This window comes from Budorcas taxicolor, chromosome 12 (assembly GCF_023091745.1).
Source record: "Budorcas taxicolor isolate Tak-1 chromosome 12, Takin1.1, whole genome shotgun sequence".
NCBI classification, from domain to species: Eukaryota; Metazoa; Chordata; class Mammalia; order Artiodactyla; family Bovidae; genus Budorcas; species Budorcas taxicolor.
Genome location: NC_068921.1, coordinates 13,619,811 through 13,640,760, shown reverse-complemented (window position 1 = coordinate 13,640,760; position 20,950 = coordinate 13,619,811). Strand labels below are relative to the sequence as shown.

The following is a 20,950-nucleotide window of genomic DNA, read 5'->3' as shown; positions in this document are numbered from 1 at the left end:
TGGGACTTCCCTGGTGATCCAGTGGTTAAGACTCTGCACTTCCAATGCCGGGGGTGTAGGTTCGATCCCTGGTCAGTCAGGGAACTAAGATCCCACCTACTGTGCAGTGTGTCCCCCAAGAAAGGCATGAAAAAAAAGAGTCTGCATTCTGAAGATACAGGCAAACGGGATAGCCTTCATATATGATTTAGAAGAACAAGGCGGAGACATGTTATCAGAGGAATTTGTGCTATGAACTAGAGGGCCATCTTCCTGGTGGCCTGGGGGGGCAGAGTCTGTTCTCTGTGTGGACCTCAGACCCAGACCACCCCTGTACAAACGAGGCTAGTCCACTGTCTCAGGAGGATACACGCAGTTGAGAAGAAGGTTCAAGTAAAAGGACAAAAAGAGTTCCAGGCCCAAATAAAAAATTCACTTTTCTTTTCTAAGATGGCCCAGCAGATACATGGAAACTCCAAACCATCAGCAAGAGATGCAGACAGAAATACGCAGACCGGAGTTGATTTCAGGCAGGATCATTTTGAAGTGTAATAAACCCAGAGAGCACAATCCCTTTCTCCCAGGAGGTCCTGCTTAGCCCTGCGGGTGTGCTGCTCAGAACAGAACAGAAAGAAGGCTGAGGAGCATTTATGAAAAAAGCCAGGGGCCCAGAAGGTGGACGGCAGCAGTTTGTTCTGGGGCCTCTGGAAGATGGTAGGGGAACGTGGGGCACCTTCTTCTCTGAGGCTGCTTCCGTTCCTGCTGGCACGTCACTGGGATCAGTGACTCTGAAAACGCCAGGGAACAGGGGGTTCACCAGGGGGTGCGCATCCTCTCTTGTTAGTTCTTTGTGTTTCTTAGGAGCCGTAGGGCTTCCTAGACTTTTTTTTCTTTTTTAATCTTTGGCCATACTGGCTCTTCATTGCTGTGTGCAGACTTTCTCTAGTTGCGACGAGCAGGGGCTCGTCTCTGGTTGCGGTACGGGGGCTTCTCTTGATGCAGAACGCTCGGCCAGTGGGCTTCTGTATTTGCGGCCCGTGGGCTCAGTAGTTGCAGCCCCCAGACTTTGGAGCACAAGCTCAGTAGTCGTGGCCCACGGGCTTAGTTACCCCACCACAGGCAGGATCCTCCCAGACCAGGGATCAAACATGGGTCCTCACGTGGATCCATAACCCCTGGACCACTGGGGAAGCCCCATTGTTGTTTTTAGAATATTAAATGCCCTGCAGTGATTTCTGCAGTCCTCATTTCTTCCCACCACGGGGACCAGGAGAAAGGGAAGTAAGAGATGCTTCTTCCCAGGCTGGGGCCAGTGTCGCCCAGTTCACCACCCGTGACACTGGTCTGCTCCAGGATTTCCTGCTTGGCGCTTCCTGGGGTCTCAAGAGGTTTCTAGAACTCTATGCAGGGCGGTCAGTCTCTCTCTCTCCACACACACTGCTCATCTCCAGACCTCATCCATCACAGTGCCACATAACTCACTAGACTGCGGCATTTCTTCAAGGAAATGTGTAGGAAAGTGACAAAGAAAAGTAGGTGGAAAGAAGAAAAAAAGGGGAGGCGGGGCAGAACAGATCGCCGCAGGAAGAGTTTTTCCAAGTTTCCATCACTTTTTGCAGCCGCCAGTGCTTGTAAAACCACAGGCAGAAGAGCAAGGGCTGTCAACCAGCATACCCATCCCTGCCGACTCGAGTTGGCCAAACTGCCTTCACCAAAGGTGTATGTCGTCATACAAATACGCCCATGTCATGGAAGCTTTACCCCAAAATAAGTCTATCCTGGAATTCCAGGCCAAAAAACAAAAAAAAACCCAGATGCTAATCTGCAGCTATAATCCTGGCAGACTTCCTGGAAGGGGCTGTAAAGGTCAGATTTGGAAATTTCAGACAACCTGCCAGCAAGTGAAGTGCGTTCCAGTCCTTCAGCCTCACAAGCCCTTCTTGCTCTGATTGAGGCTCCTCTTCCCCCCTGCCCCTGCAACCCACCCTGTTGAGGGCCTGACAGGTGAGAATCCAGCCCCCAGCCATGAGTTCACAGCCAAATGCAGCACCCCCTCCCTCCTTCCTGGCCTGCCCACCCCACCCAGAGGGACACCTGGCCGCCCTGCACTCCCAGGCACCAGACATCCTGTGTGTAACTACCTGGAACGGGGCACCACAACCACACCTTCAGGATGGCTGCACACCTCCTGCTCGTGGCTTTAAACCTGACTTAAGGTCTCAGAAAATTTCAGAACTTCTGCCCGCCAACCTCTGCGTCCCCCTCCTCCATGTCTTCCCGATTCAGGCAGAGCAGACTCTTCAGCTGGGAAGGAAAGCTTCCATCCACTCCTGCTGATGGGAGAGGCCTTCACATTTTACATTCTCTCTAGAAAGAGTCACAGCCTCAGAACACTTAATAGGTTTTGTCTGTCATTGTTGTTTTAAGATTTCTGTTCCTTTTGTTTTCCCCCAAGAAAATCCTTTAAGCCGCAGGCTTTCCAGCCCTGAAACTGCCCTTGTAGGAGAGATTTGTGGCCGTGATGCTTAGCATCGCCGTCATTTTTATTGTTAGGTCAGCTTCCCTGTGAGATCTCAGGGTGCCTTTCTTTGTCTGGACAGTTTCCAAACTGTTCCGTGTATGCTCATAAGCTGCTTATGTTCAGGAGACTTTCAGAATCTGCACAATTTCTTTCCATGCCAGCTTTGAGAAGGAGGACTTAAAGCTAGGGCAAGAGGTCTGCAAGCATGACCTGTGTAACTGCTCCTGTCACCACATGTATACACACACAGATACACGTACGCACAAGTCTGGCGTGTCACACTGCTGCAAGCTTGGGTGTGGTTCCTGGACATTTTACACACCAATTCTCAGGTTGGTCCCCTTGGTCAGAACAGAAATGGCTATTGGCCTGCTACTGGGAGTAACTGTTGACCTGGTCTCCTAAATAAATGACTTTAGTCAACAGGTCAAAGTTCAGTTCAGTTCAGTCGCTCAGTCGTGTCCAACTCTTTGCGAACCCATGAACCGCAGCACGCCAGGCCTCTCTGTCCGTCACCAACTACCGGAGTTCACCCAAACCCATATCCCTTGAGTCGGTGATGCCATCCAACCATCTCATCTTCTGTCGTCCCCTTCTCCTCCTGCCCTCAATCTTTCCCAGCACCATTCACTAAAACTCTAAATAGGTAGACTTTTTAAATTGATAATTCAGTTTTCCTCCATCTTTCATGTCATGCTTTGGGTCTGCAATACAAATTCTACTGTGTTTAAGCCCAGCTGAGTTCCCACTTCTTGGGATCAGCCCAAGTTAATGACCATCTTATTTTTATTCCCACAGAATTTATCATTGTCTCAAACATTCTGAACAACCCAGATATGATAGGCTCCTCAACTCAGGTTTAAGTGCCTTCAGGGCCCATAATATGTAGGTATGCATTCCAGAACCTAACATAGTGATGAGCCTATGTATGTAGGCACATCTGTAATATAATACATTTATAATACTTACTAATTGATGGACATAATTCAGGCAGCTCTGAGAATCTCTTTGGCCTGATTAGGTGATTCCTTCTGTATATTATCTGCAGCTGAGCTCAGAGACTAAGCACATTTCATTGCAGTTCAGTGTAAGATGCGTACAGAAGTCTTGCCAGAGGTGAAAGTTCGAACTGAAGTAGCAGGGATTGCTCATCCAGCTTTCTTATTTTACAGATTTGATTTGGTGTAAGTTTTCTTGCCTGATGATTAGCACCTCCGTGAATTTTATACTCTTTAGGGCAGTGCTACTCAAACTTCAGTTAAGCAACAGAATCAAAAGGAGAGCAGAATTCTTAAAGCACAGGTTGTTGGGCCCCCCTTAGAGATTGGGGAGGTTTGGGCTGGGGTCTGAGAACTTGCCCTTGATTAAGCTCCCAGTGCCATCAATCTACAGGCCACACTTGAGTAACTACTGTCTACTGTCCAGTCCAGATTAAGCTGCTGTGGGCTTCCACAGCCCCTAAAGCCAGCGCTTGTCATAGTTACATCACGTGTGTCTTAATATATTTTACGTGCCTGTCCATCCTCTAGACTCTTAAGTTCTTTCAGAGCAGGAAACACTCTTAGCCATCTTTGAATCTTATCTAGCATAAAACCAGCCATATAGTACATACTCAGTACATATTTGATGGATAAGAGAGTGGTGGAGGTTCAGTGAATTGGATTATGCTGAACTGAGGTGTCCAGAGACTTAAGTCTAAAGGTTGAACTTTGCTATGATTCAACGCCAGAAGGAAAATATACAGCTGGAAATCACCAGATGCTGGTTTATAAGAAGCCACAGCCATTTGGAGACTACTCACAACCAGCCGCTCCATGAACACCCAAGTCCACGTGATGGGCAGGGTAGTGTCCTAGACACAGTGCTGTGCGTTGGGAGCACACGTGACTACAGCTCAGGCACCATTCTCAGGGAGCCCATGGCCCATTGTGGAGACAGCAGATGCTGAAAAGGGAAATCCCCAAACACGGGTTTCAGTTCCCTCAGCAAGGAAGGGACTTGGGCTGGGATTATAGACTTGAGCAAAGTCCAGAAGTTGTGATTCTCTGAGAAGTAACTTGCACAAAGGGAGGTGTAGCCTAATAGCTTGACAGGCTGACTCCCTGGAGCCCGGTCTTACAGCCACCACTTTATGGGTATGTGAGCTTAGGAAACTAATTAACTTATTTGTGCCTCGATTTTATCATCTGCAAAGTGGGGAGGCTAGCAGCACTGGGTCCTGGTAGCTACCAAGCACTCAGCAAGGGCTAACTATTTAGTATTATCATCAGGGCCATTATTTTTTTAATTCAGAAAACTCCGAATTCTACATCCATCGTGCACCATGCATCAGCAATCCAGACCACTTCATTTTTGGAATATTTCTCAGAGCTGGCTTATGCCGGAAGGCCGTGAGGAAAGAGAATTGGATTTTGGTGTATGGGGGAGGGGAGATGCTTTAATGTTTACTGAGATCTCAGTATGGCTGGCAAGCCCTTGGAATTTGATCTTACTTTAATAATAATTAAATGTCTCTCTTTCCCATTTATCAGATTGCATCCCATCTATTCTCATGACCTAATTTACCTCTATAAAGGTCAAAAAAAACTCTGAATTTTAATATTACCATTAGTAACATAAACTCAGCAGGTGAAAATTATGATAGTGGGTGCTTTGTAGCAGAGAAAAATAAGAAATGTCATACTGAGAAATGGACTGGGAAAATAACATGCCAAGAGCGCCATAATACAATTAATCTTTACCGGCAATAGAGTCAGTATCATACAAGATGAATCAAACTGACTAATTCTAGATGCACATACATACATTTAGAAGTATTTCACTTTAGTTTCTTCTATTTGCTGCTCCATTTTTATTGGTTAAGGAGATTTTTCATGTCAGTACTTTTTCAGGCTATGAAGGGTATGGACTTGGGTAGATACAGTAGTAGGGGTTACATTTTTTATGTACTGAAAAGAAATACACAACTGTTTCTGAGATCAAGGGTATTTTTTTTTCATTCGGCAACATCAGTAGTGGCATATAGTAAAATAAAATACTGCAACCTGCGTTTTACTGAATGGAGTTAAGGAAGACAAAAGAGTTATTTTTCTTACATTTACATCAGTTTTATTTAATGTGGCTGCCACAAAACTATGCCAAAAGAAAGTCATCTAATCACCAGCTTGAGACCACAGTTTAAGCTTGGTGTGAACTGTGATAGCCATACTTAAGCTGTGATCCAGGCAGCAGTATGCTCTTAGTATTTAATGGAAAATGTCACAAAATTGAAATTGCTCTTCCCTATCAGAGTTTTCTTATTAAAAGTATTTGTGGGATAATCCCATACCTATGGCTGATTCATGTTGATGTTTGACAGAAAACAGTGAAATTCTGTAAAGCAATTATCCTTCAATTAAAAAATGGATTAAAAAAAGAATTGAACTATATATATATACACACACACACAAAAATGTATATATGCATTCATGTGTGTATGTAATTATATAATAGTAAATATATGTGTGCATGTATGGGGGAGGAGGGTTATATGTAAAATATGAAAGGTAAGATAACTGAATATTAATAGTGCTTATAACTGGGTAGTAGAATTCCAGTTACTTTTTTAAATCTATATTCTGTCAATCTTCTATATTAAAATATATGTTTATAAATAAATATATATTTGTAATGAGAAAGCCAAGAAATGTTTTAAAAGTTAAAGTGAACTCGAGAACTGTCTTAAATTTTAAAAAGAAAAAGAAAAGAGTTATAAGCTTATAATGTGACCTCCCCAAAAATGTTAATACTTTAAAACATATTGAAAGCACTAATGACAAATACAAATTAAAAATTAACTTTGTACTGACTGAATCTAAACTAGTAAAGAAATTATTTTACTTTAGAATGATGCCACAACAAGTACATTTAGGGACCAAAGGATGTAAAACACCCAAAGCAACTGCATTATTTTCTCTTTTCATTAAACGTAGTCCTCCTAGCCTTTCAGTCTAGGACAGGAGTTTGAGCAAACTCTGGGAGATAGTGAAGGACAGAGAAGCCTGGTGAGTTGCAGTTCACGGGGTCACAAAGAGTCAGACACAACTTAGCAACTGAACAACAGACTTCTGGAAAATCACTCCTGGCCGGGCGTGCTGACCTGATCCTATGACTGCCAGTCAGTTACATCTACAAAATTTATGCCTCTCTATGTAATAACAGACTCACTTGATTTAATTCAACAAAGATTACCAAGTCTACTTACTATTTATTCTTTAAAAAATATATAGTGGTTGCAGATTTAGCTCTGTGCAGAGGACTGTGTGGCCCCTGAGGACACTGTCCCCATGTAGAGAAACGCCTGCAGGTGGCACGGTCGCGCGAAGTCCTGGCAGAGACACCGGAGGATGGCAGGGGTACAGCAGCGGCAGCTGTCAGCTGCGGGAGGCGGTGACGGAGGGTGGCTAGAGAGCCGCTCCCAGCCCAGCTGCTGTCCTGAGGCCAGGACCCGTACTTTCAGCTCCCTGTCCAAGATTCGGACAGAGTTAGACAGTAGTACAGAGTTAACTTCAAGTATTTATTATGAGTGCTTTCATTTTGTGTTTAAGTGTTAACTTTCCGGCTACCTCCAATATTTCTCAACTGCTGGGGCCAGTCCTTCTCATTCTTTGTGACCCCTGATTCTGGTTTCATTATTCTGCTAGTTGTCCCCACTTTCTGCTTCCCACACACACAATCTGTTCATTCTTTCTGTTTCTTTTTTTTTTCTTTGTATATTCTTAGCCGCAAAGCATGGCATGTGGGATGTTAGTTCCCCAATCAAGGATCGAACCCATATCCCTTACACTGGAAGCACAAAGTCTTAATCACTGGACCCCAGGGAAGTCCCCATTCTTCCTGTAGAATGGCTTCTGTATCCCCAGTTTTCTGTCTTCTCCCATCACCTCAGCTTACCTGAAGTGTGGCTGGGGCTCCCCCGTGTTCCCCCTGCCCGAGCCTCTTCCCTCTCTCAGCCAGTCCCACCCACAGCCCTCCCTTGGTCTTTGGAGCATGCCCTGACCCCAGCTTTCCCACACACACATCTTCAAAACCAGGAGGGCATGCATGCAGCATCTGCTTCCTCCTCACTGGCCCCAGCATCCTGCCTTTGAAACCCTTCCCTGTTGCATGGACCATGGTTACAACAAGTCACACTTGTCCAAAGGACAGGGAGTCACCGCCTAATAGCAGCAGAGAGCCAGGCCCATCCCCACTAACCCTGCTCCCGAGCCAGGCCCCTGCTGGCTCAGGCAGGGGGAACCCGGGACCACGGCTCTCTACCCTGCACCCCTCTGCATTCGCAGCTGCCCCCAAGCCACCACTCATCAGCCAGCCTGGAGCCCCTGCTGACTCCCCAGTGGGCTAGGACTGATGACAGAGGCGACGGGGGCCCAGGACTCAACAGGCATTCTGCAATTGACCAGGGCCAGGGAGGCAACCCAGCACAGTGATTAAGACTCTAGAGGGAGGCAGCGCAGGTTCACGTGCACAGCCTGCTCCGTACTGGTTGTGTGATCTTACCCAAGTCCTCAGCCGCTCCAGTCCTCGCTTGCCTCATCTGTAAAATGACAGAGCAGCATGCTGACCTCCTAGGGCTCCGTCTTCCTGAGGAGGATTGCATGAGTTCTTGTCTGTGAAGTGCTTTGTTAAATTACTTATTTCTGTATTTGGCTGTGCTGGGTCTTAGTCGTGGCACACGGGATCCTCTGTCTTCACTGTGGATTGTGGGATCATTTTAGTTATGGCATGTGGGATCTAGTTCCCCGACCAGGGATTGAATCTGGGAGCGCAGATTCTTAGCCACTGGGCCATCAGGGAAGTCCCTGTAAGGTTATTATAATACTGCACTGTCTGTGTTTATTAAATAAATATCACCAAGGATGATCTAGAAAGAAAGCCACTGGGAGAAATGCTTTATCTCAGTAACTAAACTACCTTGAGTTTTCTCTTTCTTAGTCAGTTCAGTTCAGTCACAGTCGTGTCCAACTCTTTGCAACCCCATGGACTGCAGCACGCCAGGTCTCCCTGTCCATCACCAACTCCTAGAGTCAACCCAAACTCGTTGAGTTGGTGATGCTATCCAACCATCTCATCTTCTGTCATCCCCTTCTCCTCCTGCCTTCAATCTTTCCCAGCCTCAGGGTCTTTTCAGAATGAGTCAGTTCTTCACATCAGGTGGCCAAAGTATTGGAGTTTCAGCTGATTTCTTAATTGGTTCTCACTCGTTTTAATCTTTGCGACTGGAAATCTTAGAAAATCTTTTAGGTGTCTTAGGACATAATGCATGCCCTCTGGGTCTAAGTCCAGCCATCGAAACCCAATGAGGTGGAACATCCCGGCACAGAAAATGAACTAGTGCTGTGACAAATCCCTGCCTCTGGGCTGAGGGCAGGAGCCACACGTCTGCTCTCAGACGGTCTCTCTGAGGCTCCCCTCTGCAGACCCTGGACATCAAAGGCTGCTGAGCAAAGGTGGGTGGGGGGCCCTGACCCTCAGGACTGGTGGTACCGAGCTTCAGCAACTGTTAAGATTAGTGGGGCCGTGGAACTTCTAAGCCAGAAAATCCCCGCCATTGTGTTCACTCCTGGGGATTGATCCATTCTTACATTCCCTTGAACCTTAAGGAATTTTGAAGCTTACTCAGCTACTCATTCTCGACAATCCTTTCCCCATCCATTTGCTTTTTACATGTCTTTTTTTTCGTCCCTTTTCTTTTTCTTTTCTCTCTAATTTTTCTTGGCACTGAAATCCAGGGTAAGTATATATCATCAGTACCAAGCTGGCTGTCTTATACTTGGTTGGAAGCGCCAAGTCAGGGAAAAGAGCACAGAGCAGAGATGAAGTCTGGGGCCAAGAAGAGACTGTAGGGCTCGTCTGCTACCAAGTCCACTTTATACAAAGAGAAATAATGAAATGAGGGCCGTGCCACAGCAAGTGCGTGGCGCTTAGGACCAGTCTTCTGTGCCTAAATCCACCGTTTTCCCACCATTCTGTGTGTGTGTGCGCTCAGTCATGGCCAACTCTTTGCAACCCCATGGACTGTAGCCTGCTAGGCTCCTCTGCCCGTGGGATTTTCCAGGCAAGAATACTGGAGTGGGTTGCCATTTCATCCTCCAGGGAATCTTCCCGACCCAGGGATGGAACCTCTGTGTCCTATATGCCCTGCATTGGTGGGTGGGTTCTTTTACCATGGCGCCACCTGGGAATATCCTTTCACTATTCCAGGCCATTGTTTATGGGTCATCCTTCATTTATCAGCCTTCATTTATTGTCCTTCATGTATCAGGGGTACGTGCTGTATAACCATCTTAGTCACTGGCTCATGAAGAAAGGCAGGAGAAGAATCCATTCTTCCTCCCTGACTGTGGTTCTGATCTTGTGCGAACTAGCTGAAGCTTACTAGAGACTGGCATGGCGCTTGATGGATTGCTTTGGTATTTTGAAAAAGTGTTAAGTAAAGGCTGCCGAAGTAGCTGATCGGCATCTTGACTGTCGTCTGCAGGGCCCCTGGCTTCGTGGAGTGTGATGTCTAAGGTTAAGGCCTAGGCACAAACATGGGGCCAAGGAGGCAGAGAAGGAAGCTGAGTCGAACGGCATGGTGTTGGCAGTGGGGAGGCTGCCCGGTGAATCCTACCCAAGCGAATCTTGACGACTCTCTCACTCACCTTGCACCAGTAGCCCTTGGAGGGCCACAGGGTGGAGGTCTCCTTATTTCAGATGTGTTGTGGGGGTAGGGGGATGTCATTTGGTGTGTTATTCAGTAACCAGCTACCAAGTGTGCTTACATACAGCTCTTTAGAACGGCATCTATATGTCCTTGGCGTCTTTATTTCTTTCTAAATCATAGGATAGCAGGATAGTAAGAGTGCCATGGAGCATTAAGAAAACAGACTATGCACAGTGCGAACCCTGCTGCAGTTGGTCACTTTTGCACACGTGCTTTTGTGTAACTGTAGCCAGGGTCTTACACAGAACTCTCCCATAGGTGGAGTACCCCAGGTATGTATGATGCACCTGTTCTGTACCCAGTCGGTCTTGAGAATAATAAAAGGAAATAATGATCTTAATAACAGTGATGGCACAGTATTCCCAGAAGGTTATAGTCTTCAAAAGCACCATTTCACGGATGACATTTGGTCTTCACAGCACCCCGGAGGGATAGGGATACGTTGTTCTCCACGGTTTATGTAAAAGACAGTTCAGAGACACCCTGCCTGAAGTTATCCAGTACGTAAATAATGGGGACAGAATCGGAACACAGGTCCCACTTGGCCAGGCTGCCTCACTTGCTGGGATATGTGAGTGCCCTGCAGGAGTTGGCAGTTTTGCAGAAGCAAACACAGGTGATCCTCGGTTTATGCCAAATGTACAAGTGGGCAACTGCCACACTAAGTGACATAGGAAATGTGTTGAGATAAGGGAAACTTACAAATAGCCTGGAATCAATGCTGCTAAGAGATACGGGATTTGTACTGTGTATAAAAATACATGTAGGAGGTGGTGAAGAAAAGAGGAGAGGGTTTTCTAAGAATGTATCTGGACCTACCATCTAAAGAAGAAAGGCTGAAAGGGGAGGACTGAATCCGAAAGGCCGGGCTCAATCTGGCATTTTTCCACTGGTTATCAGAAAGCATCCGAAGTGTTTTGTTTTGTTTTGTTTTTTAATTTTTGTTTTTATGTGGCTGCACTGGATCTCAGTTGCAGCATGTGGGATCTAGTTCCCCAACCAGGGATTGAACCCAGCATTTGGAGCACAGAGTCTTAGCCACTGAGCCACCAGGGAAGTCCCCAAGCATCTGAGTTTTAAAGTAGAGACTGACAAGGTGAAGGTGGTGTTTTAGAAAACCAATCTGGTAATACCATATAAGGTCGACTTGAAGAGGGAGAAGCCAGACGCAGAGACAGAGCAGGAGGTCCCTGCTGTGGTCCAAGGAAGAAATGAAGCGGACTGGGAGTAGCAATGAAGAGAAGCAGGAGAGAGATTTCACAGATCCTTGATGGGATCCTGATCTAGAAAGGTCTTTGGGGGCAGGAGAGGATGAACCAAAGGCCTGCAAGCAGAAGGATGATGGTGCTACTAGTGAAAGAGAAAAGTTAGAAGAAAATGCACCCCTGACAGGTGAGGTGAACTGGACATTTTAGAATGTAGACCCTATAGAATTTTAGAAGCACCACATCAGGAGGGACCTGGATGCACACATTTTTAAAAAGGAGGACATTCCACTCATCCCAAAGGATGCAGTCTTTTATTTTTAATTAATTTTTTAATTAGAGGATAATTGCTCTACATTGTTGTATTGGGTTTTGCTGTACAGAAACGAGAATTAGCTATCCGTATACAACTAGACTAGATACATATATCGCCCCCCTCGGGAGCCTCCCACCCCTCTCCCATCCCATCCCTCGAGGTCATCACAGAGCGCCGGGCTGGGCTCCCTGTGTTATGGAGCAACCTCCCACTAGTTACCTGCTTGACACGTGGTTGTGTATATTACACGTCAGCGCCACTTTCTCAGGTAAGCCTGCCCTCTTCCTCTGCTGTGTCGACAAGTCCTTCTCTGTGTCTGCCTCCCCATTTCTTTTCTGTAAATAGGTTCATCAGCACTGTTTTTCTAGATTCCATATACATGTTACTGTACAGTGTTTGTTCTTCTCTTTCTGATTGACTTCACTCTGTGTAACAGGTTCTAGGTTCATCCACCTCACTGCAACTGACTCAAATTCTTTGCTCTTTATGTCTGAGTAATAGACAGTAATTGTGTATATGTACCACTACTTCCTTAGCCATTCATCTGTCAGTGGACACCTAGGTTGCTTCCACGTCCTGGCTATTGTAAATAGTACAGCAGTGAACACTGGGGTACATGTATCTTTTAGAATTGGGATTTTGTCAGGGTGTATGCCCAGTAGTGGGATTGCTGGGTCATAGGGTAGTTTTATTCCTAGTTTGTTAAGGAATCTCCATACTGCTCTTCATAGTGGCTGTACCAATTTACACTCCCAGCAACAGTGCAATAGGATTCCCTTTTCTCCACATCCTCTCTTGCATTTACTGTTTGTAGTTTTTTATTTTTGATGATGGCCATTCTGACTGGTGTGAGGTGAGAACACTGACTTTTATTCCAGACTAAATAATTAGAGAGGAACATAATAACGTAACTGAAGCATACCTTGCTCTAATACATTGAATTATTTTATATTTTGTAGTTACTATTATCTATTGAATTTACTTTGCTTTCACTTATTTAAAGAAATGTTAATTATGTCTTATAAATTTTGAACTTTGTTTTCCTCCTAATGAACATAGTTTGTCATATACTGTTACCTTCTTACCCTCCAAAGTCACAATCTGCACATATTTTAAACTTTTTTGAACCCTTTTTGCACTGTTTGTTAAAAGGCAAATACTTATTAAGGTATTACAACTCCTATCCTGACCCCCACCCGCGACACACACTCCTCCACAGAGTTTTAACAGATGGTTAAGTGCAGAGAGTACACTTTGGGGTAAGAATTTCACCTTAAAGAATGCCTCTTGTTTTCTATTCTGAAATCATGTTATTTTGCATAGAATATGCATTTACATTAATTTTTTAGACAATAATGGACTTTATAAAGAATAATCAGAAATGTTTTAATAAAATGAGGACATCCCTTTACATGAAGCTTTAAATAGAAGTCCTGTATTATAAACCAGAAGAAAGAAGGAATGGACTGGGAATTCTAGAGATCTGCTCCTAGTTAATTTAGAGCTGGTGGGGCTCCATGACACATACACTCAGAGATGGTGAACCCTATCCGGCACCCTCATTTTTAGACTATTGATCCGAGGCTTGAAGGTGTTGCTTTCCTTACCCAAGGTCAACTCATTGTTCGCAGAGGAGCCAAGGCTAAATCTTAAGCATGTAGTGTGCCTTCTGCCACCTCACGGCCAGCTCTCATTCTTGTGAATTTATTTATTTTTATTTATCTGTTTGGTTGCACTGGGGCTTTGTTGCTGCCTCAGGCTTTCTCTAGTTGCCGCAGGTAGGGGCTACTCTTCCTTGCAGGGCAGGGGCTTCTCACTGCGGTGGCCCCTCTTGTTGTAGAGCACAAGCTGTAGGTGCACGGGCTTTTGCTGCACGCAGGCTCAGCGGCGGCAGCGTGCGGCCCGTAGGGCAGGCGGGCTCAGCGGCGGCAGCATGCAGCTCTTAGGGCACACAGGCTCAGTAGTTGTGGCACACAGGCTTAGTTGCTCCATGGCATGTGAAATCTTCCCGGACCCAGGATTGAATCCATGTCCCCGGCATTGGCAGGTGGATTCCTATCCACTGTGTCACCAGGGAAGCCACCCACCTTTCATTTTGAATTTGAAATGGGAAGTGATAAAGCAAGCAAGCCCAGGGGTCAATTGATGATAAGGAACAGAAGGTAAAGCGTGAACTGTGATGATAGATGAACCCAGGAGAATGAAAGAACTCTGATCAAAGGAAATAGAGGAGAAAAAGTGGTGACTGAGCTTTGGCAAAAGTACCCCAGTTAAGAGTATGAGAAAGTTACCATTTTATCCGTGTGTACTCTGGGCCAGCGGTGTGTTAGTTGCTCAGTCGTATCCGACTCTTTGTGACCCCATGGACCGTAGCCCACCAGGCTTCTCTGTGCGTGGAATTCTTCAGGCACAGAGAATACTGGACTTGGTTGCCATTCCCTTCTCCAGGGGATGTTCCCGACCCAGGGATTGAACCCAGGTCTCCTGCATTGCGGACAGATTTTTTACCATCTGAGCCACCGGGGAAGCCCCTGGGCCAACTGAGGGAATAAAAAAGCCAATGAAGATGGAATTAAAAATTAGGAGGAAAAAGACCAGGACTTCTTATGGAACAGAAGCAAGTGAGGCAGAGGGTTTAAGAAGGGATAAGTGAGTGATGTCAAATGTCACATGGTACAAAGACTGAGAAAAACATAAGCAGTGCAAAGGATAGTTTCAGGGGGTGAATAATGAGAAAGCTGAGATTCCAGGTGGTGAGGCAAGTAGCCACAGTGGGTATACACCATGTATTTGAGAAACTTTGTGGTGGAAAGAAATTAGCATGAAAGTTAAGGAGGTCACAGGAATAATGAAATGAAAGGAGTAACAAGAGGATTTTATAAGGCTAAAGAAGTCATGCACTTGGTTCTTAGGGGCTTGGTAGGTGGAGAGCAAAAACAAAACAACGAAGCACGCACCTAGCTCAGTACATTATTGAAAAAGAGCTTCTCTAAATGGATAAATGACTTTGACCATCTCTTAAAGTAATTGACAAGGACTCTTAAAGGAGAAATGTCTGCCTTTGAGTAGCTAACCTTTCAGAAGTCTGAAAAAACCCTCCGTGATATCTGAGGTTTCCAGTTATTGAAAACCTCTTCTTCCAGCCCGTTCATGATTCCCTGTAAGTGTCAGAGAAATTAGAGTTAAAAGGTAGACGGCGAAAAGATTTATTAGATAACCTTGCTCATTCTCCTGCCAAGTGCAGGGTTGTTACTTCTTGTGCATTTTCTAGTCTGGAGTGCTTTTTGACTGTGTCAAGTGAACGGTGTTCTTGCCACTGCCCTTGGAATACTATTTCATAATCCTATTGATCTCCCTGTGAAGAAACTCTTGATCCCCGTCCTAATGTTTCCTTCCTAGTGTATACTTTGTACACTATTAGCAATTTGTCCTTGATAACCTCTCTTACTCCCTCACCCAGTCTGCACTTACTGTATCCAGTTTTCAATCTCTTAAGCACCTGGAACACCTTCTCTAGTAGACATGTAATTCTTAAGGGCATATTACATCTATCAGGGTAAATAATTTGTATGGGATAAAAGATACAAATTCTGTTTTCCACTTCATGGCAAATAGGGAAACAATGGAAACAGAGAGTATTTTCTTGGGCTCCAAAATCACTGCAGACAGTGACTGCAGCCATGGAATTGAAAGATGCCTACTCCTTGGAAGAAAAGGTATGATAACAAACGTAGTGTAGTGTATAGTATAGTGAAGTCACTCAGTCGTGTCCGACTCTTTGCGACCCCGTGGACTGTAGCCTACCAGGCTTCTCCATCCATGGGATTCTCCAGGCAAGAATACTGGAGTGGGTTACCATTTCCTTCTCCAGGGGATCTTCCTGACCCAGGGATCGAACCCGGGTCTCCCACATTGGAGGCAGATGCTTTAACCTCTGAGCCACCAGGGAAGACCCTAGACAGGATATTAAAAAGCAGAGACGTTACTTTGCCAACAAAGGTCCGTATAGTCAAAGCTATGGTTTTTCCAGTAGTCATGTATGAATGTGAAAGTTGGACCATAAGGAAGGCTGAGTGCTGAAGAATTTATGATTTTGAACTGTGGTGCTGGAGAAGACCCTTGAGAGTCCCTTGGACTGCAAGGAGATCAAACCAGTCCATCCTAAAGGAAATCAATCCTGAATATGCATTGGAGAGACTGATGCTAAAGCTGAAGCTCCAATACTTTGGCTACCTGATCCTAAGAGCTGACTCATTGGAAAAGACCCTGATGCTGGAGAAGATTGAAGGCAGGAGGAGAAGAGGATGACAGAGGATGAGATGGTTGGATGGCAGCACCGACTCAATGGGCGTGAGTTTGAGCAAGCTCCAGGAGATGGTAAAGGACAGGGAGGCCTGGCGTGCTGCAGTCCACAGGGTCGCCAAGAGTCAGACACGACTGAGCGACTGAACAACAATTTTATGTTTCTGATGGTGAAAGTTCCTTCTATATTCCAGAGAGTTGGGGTGGAAATGAACAAGAACAGTTAATTTTTTTAAGAAACGGGCCTAAGTCTTTCTAACCTATGATCCAGTGTTGCAATAAAAGATGTTCCCCAATTGCTAAATAGGTAAGTGTAACATCCTAAGTAGAGAAGGTCAGACTAGAATTTAGACTTAAAGCATGGATTTTATACTAAGAGCAGAGCATAGGCTGCGATTTTCAGTCTGAAGAAATACTTCCACAGAAAGGTGCTCCCAGGACTTTCCGTTTTCCAGCCTCATGTATCCTACCCTAAGTGAAGTGAAGTCGCTCAGTCGTGTCCGACTCTTTGCGACCCCATGGACTGTAGCCTACTGGGCTCCTCCATCCATGGGATTTTCTAGGCAAGAGTACTGGAGTGGGGTGCCATTGCCTTCTCCAGGGGATCTTCCCAACCCCGGGATCGAACCCGGGTCTAAGCCACATGTGCTGGATTTTAAACAAAGCAATCATCAAAGCAACAGTCACTGGTGAGGCACTTCTGGTTCCTTGTTGACTGAGCCGCGTTTATCGGAGGCTGCTCAAAGTCCCTTTCTTTTGACTCCAGCTTTGGACATGAGGGCGGGTGCCTTACAGCACTCTTGACGGGCCTTAGTCTGGCCCGCCCCTCCTCTTCTTGCTGGTTTCTGACCTGTTGCCTGCCCTCTGTGGTCCATATCCCCCCAGCAACCTGGATCCTCAGCTGTGCGACGCCCCAGGACACCACTCAGTTTTGGCAGTTACTGTGGGTCTGTTGTTTGCTAAACTGCTCGGTAATCTCATTTGGCCCCCGTCATCATCCTGGCTATTAACAGATCACCCCTTCTCAGAGATACTGTTTCCACTCAGCCCTGAAGTTCATCATTTATATTTCTCTTAAACAACACCATCATCATCCTGGTTAATGTTATCCTCTTTCTGGATACATCTCTGCTAGCTCTTAAAATGCTTACTTCTTCACAGAAGGAATTGCCTGTGCCTCCTCTTTATCAAATGTTCTCATCTTATCTACATAAACCTTTGGGTTTATTGTTTTCAAGTTCTGGATTGTGTTTCTGCTGGGACTGGTTTCCAAGATCCCTTCTGTACAAGTATAAGAGCATCTTTCATTCTCATGACCTTTTGTGTCTAACGGGCTCCAGACATGCCCCGGATCATTCTTAATTCGAATGCCTTCAGGTTGGGGTGTGCTCTTTACAGACTCAACATGCTCCTAACAATTTCCTATATTCTTTTATCTGGCCAGCTTTGTTAATGTATACAGGTTAGCTAAGTATCTGTGCTATAACCAGCTCCAATCCTGGGGACCCTGGCCAAACCATCTAAGTTGTCCTCTGTCCCTGCCTCCCTATCCTCTGTCCTTCTGACAGAATCCATCCTCTAATGGAAACAGTGTCCTTAATTCTTTTTTTTTTTTTAAGGTGACAGTTTTTTGTTTTGTTTTTTTGCTGTGCTGTGTCTTCATTGCTGAATAGGCTTCTCTCCAGTTGTGGAGAGGGAGGGCTACTTGCTAGTTGCTGTGAGCGGGCTTCTCATTGCAGTGACCTCTCTTGTTATGGACTGCAGTCTCTTGTTATGGACTTATGGTCGCAGCTCCGGGGTTCTAGATCCCAGGCTCAGTAGTTGTGGCATACAAGCTTAATTGCTCCACAGCATGTGGGATCCTCCCTGACCAGGGATCGAACCCGTGTCTCCTGCATTGGCAGGTGGAATTTTTTTTTAACCACTGAGCCACCAGGGAAGCCCCTATCCTTAATTCTTTATCAGTGGGCTAGTCCTTCTTTGACACATATCTGTCAGTGAGAAATTGCCCTCCAACAAGACTCAACTACCCTAATGATTCCGCCATCCCATATATACAGGTCTCCAATCATTAAACTTGATTTTCTATTAAATTATTCCCATTATGAGTCCTAATATCAAGTCTGGGGCAATATGAGTTAAATCTTTTTCTCTTTTTCAATTAAAAAAACCATAGAAAAAATAGTCCAGCCTCCCATACCAACTTGTTGTACAACTCTTCATTTTTAGTTTTCAGAGAAAAGAATTTCCCAACCTTTGCTTCATCTGCCTTTTGCAGTTGTATATAAAGATATACTTACTCAACTTAAACACTCCTACCAGTTCTATCTGACCTTCCCAGCAGGCCCTGTGTCCCCATTCACTGACACAGGTTACTCACATAATACTGTAAATTCGTCTGTATATGCTTTTCAGGAAAATTTTCATACTTCAAAACTTCTTAAAGTTAGCTATGGTCAATTTTTTTTTTTTTTTGCTAACAGAGTTTTATCAAAACGTGGACAAAAGTAACACAATTTGCACAAAATGTGCCACTTTTACAGTTATTTAGTACTTAGTTCACTAGAAGCAGTAGCTGGGAACCTAAGTTTTAGAATTACTTTTCTACTCTTGGGTAAATAGGTCAGCCAGTTATAAAAGTTGATCGGTTATAAATAGCAGCAGTGACCTCTCTTATAGACTTTAAAAGACCTCGTTGCTTTTGTCGGAATGCACAAAACACCTACATGTTTTTGTTTTTTGACTTTATAGGAAATCAATGTATTGACAGTCGCGTTGGTCAACCAAGACCGAGAGAACAACACTGAGAAAAGGAGCCAAGGCTTAAAATCAGAGAAGGAAGCTCTGCTGATTGGTAAGGGAATTCTGTTTTCCTCATCTGGTCTCTCATTAGTAATAATTCACTTAAACAGTATTTTTAAGTTATTCACCCCCAACGTGTTGATGATTTAAAAGCTTTGTCTTCTGGTCAAAGATAGGAGTAACTTCATCAAGATTAGATTACACACAGTACAAATCAGGGGCAGACCAGCCAGCTGGGACTTTGCCCTTGGGCTTCCCTGGTGGCTCAGCTGGTAAAGAATCTGTCTGCAGCATGGGAGACCTGGGTTCGATCCCTGGGTTGGGAAGATCCCCTGGAGAAAGGAAGGGCTACCCACTCCAGTATTCTGGCCTGGAGAATTCCATGGAATATATAGTCCATGAGGTCACAAAGAGTCAGACACAAGTGAGCAACTTTCACCTTCCAACCATGTATATTAGTTGGTTATCCAACAGAAAACTGAATACAAGAAAAACAGATTAACTTGCAGGTCACATGTTACAAATCTGGATTTCAAGATGCGGCCACAAATGGAGGCCAGGTTGGATTCGGTCCAAAGGGGAGCTTCTACCGAAACCAGATCCCCAGACTCAGGAGCAGCCATGCCCTGAGGTCAGCTCTAAGGCCAGACCTGCAACACTGATGATACAGGGGCCTCTAGACCACAGAGCTGGGCTAGTCTAGGACAGCTGACCAGGATTCCCTGCCCAAGTTTGGATTCATCTATCCAAGGTAAGTGAAATGAGATGCTCACTAAAGAAAAAGAAAAAGGAAGAAAGTTGGTTTTTGCCTAAAACATATTCAGTTGGCCCACAAAATATATCAAGGTTGGCTTTTTCTTTGCCAGGACCAGAGAAAGCTCTAAATGTTTTTTTAAAAATTATCTTTATTGAAATACAGCTGAATTACAATGTTGTGTTAATTACCGGTCTACAGCTAAGTAGCCCAGTTATACACACACACACACACACACACACACACACACGTACACACACACGTACACACATTCTTTTTTGTTTAATTTTTTTAATTAAGTATGATAACGCATTTACAGGAGACTTGGAAAATACAGAACAAAGTTACGTATAGTTCCACGATATATTGCAATTATTTTTAAGTAAATAAATGAAGATTTTTAGTTGGAGTTTCAATATCAAACTCTCAAAAATTAATAGAATAGATAGACAGAGAAGTAGAAGGATACATATGTACCCATTCTTCTTCGTACTCTTCCGCTGTGGTTTAGTATAGCTCTGTGTGCTCGACAGTAGGACCTTGTTGCCTGTCCATTCTGTATCTACCAGGTTGCATCTGCTAAACCCAAACCCCCAATCCATCAGCATATACAAAGGTAGCACTCAGTCTCACAAGGAAGTGTTCCTGATGGTGATGTGTTGGTAGCACGCCTGGGACCCCACCTTGGAAGCCCGTATATTTCAAGCTGTCCCCAAAGGCATCAAATCCAGAGGAGGCGAAGCCAGCAGCCTCACTCCCCAATGCACAGCACTGACTCAGCCACACCTCGGCACTGACCCCAGCCACACTCGGCACTGACCCCGGGGTCAGGTCCCAAGGTTAGCCGGGCTCCCCCACGGCATGGTTAAGAGTGAGGAATGAGGCTGTGGCCCACGTGAGACACACTGTTCTTCCGTAGTTTGTTAGCTGGCAGGAGTAGCACGTGGCTGCATTTTCTAAATACTGCAGGCACTCACCTCAGAACGACAGGCACCTAGGTCCTGGAGAATCTGGCACGGGAGGAATTAAACTCAAAACACAGTCCAGACTTCATCCATCACATATAGATTTTTCAACTACAGGGTTATTGAATATGACATCAACTTAGAGATACTCCAAGGAAAACCAATTATTTTTTTTCTGTGATGATATACAGCCGTGCATGAGTTTCATAAGACATGCTGATGTGTTGCTGGTTCCAGGAGCCCAAAATGAACCCATATGTGGTTGGCAACTGGATTTTTCTTTTACTGGAAAATATGTCAGACTCTTGACAACAGTTTCTCTTTTGCTCAGTGTGACAAAGTTGTGATTTCTCCCACAGTGC

The 20,950-nt window shown here is 45.0% G+C and overlaps 1 protein-coding gene across 1 annotated transcript in view; it reads left to right on the top strand.

The window, feature by feature from the left end:
- The window catches only part of ENOX1 (ecto-NOX disulfide-thiol exchanger 1), a 296,602-nt gene that overhangs the window by 241,655 nt on the left and 33,997 nt on the right, over positions 1-20,950 (top strand). Inside the window, exon 13 of the mRNA XM_052649997.1 lies at positions 18,819-18,921. Coding sequence (XP_052505957.1) covers positions 18,819-18,921 — 103 coding nt within the window. The remainder of the gene's footprint in view (positions 1-18,818; positions 18,922-20,950) is intronic.